General features: G+C 41.2%; 1 protein-coding gene across 1 annotated transcript in view; it reads left to right on the forward strand.

The window, feature by feature from the left end:
* Positions 1–690, forward strand: part of LOC308382367 (adhesion G protein-coupled receptor L3-like) — a gene marked incomplete at both ends in the record, with an annotated part of 930 nt that extends 240 nt beyond the window's left edge. The window contains one exon of the mRNA XM_080860089.1: positions 1–690. This exon is cut by the window's left edge and continues 240 nt beyond it. Coding sequence (XP_080716215.1) covers positions 1–690 — 690 coding nt within the window.
* Positions 691–5,667: the final 4,977 nt, after the last annotated feature.

Here is a 5,667-nt window from a genome sequence, read left to right on the forward strand (position 1 = left end):
GGCTTGGGCGGCCTGGGCGGCCTGGGCGGCCTGGGCGGCTTGGGCGGCCTTGGCGGCTTGGGCGGCCTGGGGTTGGGCGGCAGCCTGGACGTGGGCGACTCGGCGGCATACAACCACGACGACGGCACCGGCGGCCTGGAGCTGATCCGAGAGGAGTCGCACGCGCCCCTGCTGCCGCCCCGCGTCACGCCCACCGACAACCACACCCTGCATCACCTCCATCTCCAGCAGCAGCAGCAGCAACAGCAGCAGCTCCATCACCAACACCACCACCACCCGCACCCCTTCTCGTCCGCCTCCGGATCCTGCTCCGGCCGTCGGCTGCCCCAGGAAAACAGCGAGAGCTTCTTCCCGCTGTTGGGAGGGGAGCCGACGCAGACCGACACCCCGTCGCCTCAGAGGGACTCGCTGTACACCAGCATGCCCGAGCTCCCCGACGGCGAGACCACGGTGGGGAAGATCCCGCTGAACGACGCGCCCGGGAAGGGCTGCGGTGGTGGGGAAGGGATCGACGACGTCTACTACAAGAGCATGCCCAACCTCGGCTCCCGGAACCACCTTCACCAGCTCAGCTCGTACTACCAGCTGGGGCGGGGCAGCAGTGATGGATTCATCGTGTCCCCCAATAAGGAGGACACCTCCCCGGAGGACCCGCCCCCAGAGGCATCCCACCTAGTCACCAGCCTATAGGAGGCAATCATCTGACAAAAAAAATGCCCCACCCACCTGACGCCCCCTGACCTTCAGCGTCCCTTACCTTTTTACCCACCTCGGCTCCAACTCTTCTACTCTCGTCGGCTGTTGTAGATGATCTCTTCGGTCTGTTTCTTCTTTTTTTTTTTCCCTATTTTTGTGTATGTTTCAGGTATAACAGCAACAACGACAAAAACATACACACACAAAAAAACATGGACGCCACATGTGAAAAAAGTCACGGCGAAATTTCTGTTCTGACGGTGACGAAGTAACTCATCGATGTGCATTTTATTAGGGAGGAAACAAAAAGTTTGATTGGACTAACTCGTCTCCTCTTCGTTCTTGCAAAAAACTGTACCTGACCAGGTCGGAAGTTTAAACAGCATCTTGTAACTGAACGTCCCAAAAGAATTGCAAACCATCGGAAAACATTTACGCAACTTGCCGAGTGTGTAGAATAAACAACAACAATCAAATCAAACAAACAAGTAAACAAACATGTCAAAAAGACTATTTTATTATCCTTCTGTATCCATATTTGCTTTTTAAAAAAAACCTTCTTTTTCTTTTCTTCCTATCTGGTGAAACACAGCACATTTTGCTGCAGTGTCCGTGCAAATCAAGCAAAAATGACAAAAAGAAAAAAAAAAACACACACAAACTTTGAACAATTTCGCAGTGGACATCTTTATCAACATATGCTGTAGAGCATATTTTTTGTTGTTTTTTTTTTCTTTTTTGCTGTATTAATAACAATTATTAAAAGAGGGAAAAAAAAACTAATACCAGAGAATTATAAGATATTTCTATGTAAATGTACAGAAATTAGCATTGCACATAGTATGCTTTTTTGGTCCACCAGAGATCTTTGTCCCTGTAAATGTTGTGAAAAGATGCTAATTTTTGTCCCTTTCCGTTGTGATGGTCTTGTAGGTAAGCACTATGAGCATTGTTCCTTTCTTTCACTTTTTTTTCTTTTGATCCCCCCCTTTCGATTCTACCTTTCACAGTTTACTAGCAATGACTTAAGCAACAGAAACCGAAACACCTTGGAAACAAACTAGTAGCTTATTTAGCGATTATCATTTTCAGTATTATAATCACTGATGTTTTGTTTCAATCATTTTGCAAACCGCTTTACCGTTGATTTGTTTTTTGTTTTCATTTGATTTGTTTCCCTGTGTGTAGATAAAACGTGTCGATTGAGAAAGGGATGTGGTTTTAGCTTACTGTTAAACAATGAAATGATTTTTTTTAAATAAGATCCAATGGGGTTTAAAGTTTGAAGACCAGATTTAATGAAAGTGATTTAAGGTCAATCAGATAAGCTGGTGGTGATCAACGAGATCTACTACACTGATTAGCTCCGAGTCCTCCGATGACATAACACAGAAGGCAAAGTGTTACGTCTTACAAATGCCTGAAATGAGACGACTGGCTGGACATGTCTCGCTTTTCTCGTCCCAGTAGGGAAAAGGTATTTATTTATTTGTTAAGAAAATAAACAAAAAAGATAAAAAGAAAAATTGAATTGCAATATGTTTAATTTTCAGGAAGATCCAGAACAGCAGTGGTGATTTATTTTTGTCCTTCTTTTTTTTTTTCTTTTTTTTTTAAATATCTTTGATTTTATTTATTCATTTATGTTCTCCTGTTGGTTTTCAGGTTGATTGACCTCATAACTAATATTTGTTGTAACGGTGAAACTTGTTTGCCAACAAATAAATTACAGATTAAGATTTACCACATAGCCATCGCTAAGGGCCTCTGTTGTCTGTGCACCTCGTTACCAGTTGAGCTGTAAGTGCATTACTCCATTACCTTAAGCTTACAATCAGGTTGTGTACTGTGATGGGGGGGGGGGGGGGGATAGCCGGCTCGAGTTCAATGGTTAGATGCCAATGCTTATACACACTGTAGATGATGCTGTCTTTACAGATGTTTGTGGCTACATTTCAATTGATACGGATAAAGAGCTAATAAATGGACAATGAGTTTTTTTCCTGTTTTTCTGCTCGGGAAAATGTTTGTGGTGTTTAGTGAGTAGCTGAATGCTAATCAACACCATTTTTACACGTGGTAAGGTGAGGTAGTTACTCTAGTTTGCCAGAATCTTTTTTTTTGTCACCATTTAATTCCAAGAGTTTTAACTTTTGTAGACTTGTAGACACAAGTGTAGACTTCTCAAAGTTTTATCATAGCATTGCAAATAGATCGGGTGTGCTTGTCACATACACACCTACACATACACACTTACACGTACACACAAAAAACAAGAATGAGACATTAGTAGTGGGACGATGTTCTTGACCTGTGCAGTTATTTTGTTCTATTATGATCACCAACATGTCAGCCACTTGAGGATAATAGGAGGGTTTGCATTCAGCAGAATGAATAGTGTCTGGTAAGGCTTTTAAAGACACTACACTAGCTGTTGACGTCAACTGATGGTCGAACGATGGCTTTGGGAGTCAGGGGATTGAGACCAGGATAAACTCAAGATGTACGTTATTTAAGAGGTTCTTTCGACTGAATCTTTTCTGAAGGGGGTAAGTGGGAACAGAATAGTTTGGTCTTGAGATTTTCTGAATAGATGAATAGAGTGAAAAAAGAGATAATAGTGTTTGTTATGACTTAAGACGATAGTGTTAGTGTTTGCTGCTAAAACTCACTGCATTTCCCACAAGTACTAAGTAGAGCTAGTAGAGTTTATTTATACAGTCATGGACAAAAATATTGGCACCCCTGCACAGTAGATTTGGCATTATTTTGCCAGATTTTTTGTGTTTTTCCAATGCAAACTAAGTAAATAAACATGTAAAAAAGCATTGGTAATTGCAACACTTTTCTGGGAGTATTGGTGCATTATCTGACAGAAGTGCAGGGGTGCCAATATTTTTGTCCATGACTGTATGTGTTTCCATGTTTGTTTGTCCTCCTGGCATGAACCCCAATCCCTGGGCAGACGTGTTTTGAGCTGTGTTGGGTCAGGTGACACACCTGGCACTGATAATGACCTCAGCACCGCTTTCAACACTACAGGTCATCATATTTTACTACAAACACTTGAACCCCATGTTAGTATCAATGTCTATCCTGGCTTAGGTCTTACCTAACCATCTTCAATATGGACATGTCCACAATAAGTCATACTAAAGGATGTTGTGTAGTTCCCTAAAGCTCAGTGCCTAGACCACTGGTGTTCTCTTTACACATGCTACCATTAGGCGCTGTAATTAGGTAGCATGACTTACTTCCATTGCTATGCTGATTACACCCTGACTATAACTTTACGTAAAACCTGACGAAATTATACAACTTCCTAAATGAGAACCTTGCCAGAAAGATACCAAAGCATGGATGAATGACAGTTTCCTGTTCTTTAACACAGATAAAACTGAGCTTGTGAATGTGGGCTCTAAACATTTGTGAATGACACCGTGCAGCTATCTACTCACACTCAAGGGCATCTCACCAACATCCGACACAAGTGTTAAAAATCTTGGTATAACGATTGACCAAGACCTCTCATTCGACTCATCACATGAAACAGGTCTGAAAGAAATCATTTTTTTTATGTACACAATAGTGCCATAATTATTCCAATAAAGATGCAGAAACGAAAACGAATCCAATCAAATGCAATGCAAACAAATGCAAAACGAATCCGATCAAATGCAATGCAAACGAATGCAAAACGAATCCAATCAAATGCAATGCAAACGAATGCAAAACGAATCCAATCAAATGCAATGCAAACGAATGCAAAACGAATCCGATCAAATGCAATGCAAACGAATGCAAAACGAATCCGATCAAATGCAATGCAAACGAATGCAAAACGAATCCAATCAAATGCAATGCAAACAAATGCAAAACGAATCCAATCAAATGCAATGCAAACAAATGCAAAACGAATCAAATCAAATGCAATGCAAACAAATGCAAAACGAATCCAATCAAATGCAATGCAAACAAATTCAAAACGAATCCAATCAAATGCAATGCAAACAAATGCAAAATGAATCCAATCAAATGCAATGCAAACGAATGCAAAACGAATCCAATCAAATGCAATGCAAACAAATGCAAAACGAATCCAATCAAATGCAATGCAAACAAATGCAAAACGAATCCAATCAAATGCAATGCAAACAAATGCAAAATGAATCCAAACAAATGCAATGCAAACGAATGCAAAACGAATCCAATCAAATGCAATGCAAACGAATGCAAAACGAATCCGATCAAATGCAATGCAAACGAATGCAAAACGAATCCGATCAAATGCAATGCAAACAAATGCAAAACGAATCCACGCATGTATTACTCTTCCACTTGCTATATCCAAACAGGAGAGCCCTACAGTCAACAGCTCAACACTAAAAGGTCTATATTCCTCGTCCGGGATATTTTTATTTTTGAGTTTTCGTCTTAGAGACATAAAAAGAACAACCACGGAAACATTGAACCATTTTCTAATATTATTGCTGAGGTCTTCTAGAATAGAATCATACATTCCATTTGTGCATCAATGTTTTTAGTTAAGCAAAATGTACAAAAACATCAAGGCATGTCAGACAACTTAGAAAAGTCTAAAAGGCCTTGGACCTTAGAGTGTGCCTCCAGCCGATCCAGAATACTGCTGCTCGCACGCTTACTAGATCTAAAAATATTAAAATATCTCACCTGTTCTTACCTCTCCACTGTCTCCCTGACCAAAGTAAGCCCTCACCAACACCACCCTGGCTAGCCTATGGGATGCCCTTGTATAATGCAATTGATGTTTCTCAATCTCTGTTCTCTCCCATTTAGTAGGAGGGCCTGCAAATGCTGATGGCTCTGATAACATTGTTTCTCATCACCATAACCTATAATTTCATATGCGCATAGAAGGCACCTTAGGTCTGTCCATTCACTGTCTCTCTTTTCTTCTATTTCCACTGTGGGATGCTGCTGCCGTTTCGGACC

Source organism: Sprattus sprattus, assembly GCF_963457725.1.
Source record: "Sprattus sprattus genome assembly, chromosome: 21".
In the NCBI taxonomy this organism is placed as follows: domain Eukaryota; kingdom Metazoa; phylum Chordata; class Actinopteri; order Clupeiformes; family Clupeidae; genus Sprattus; species Sprattus sprattus.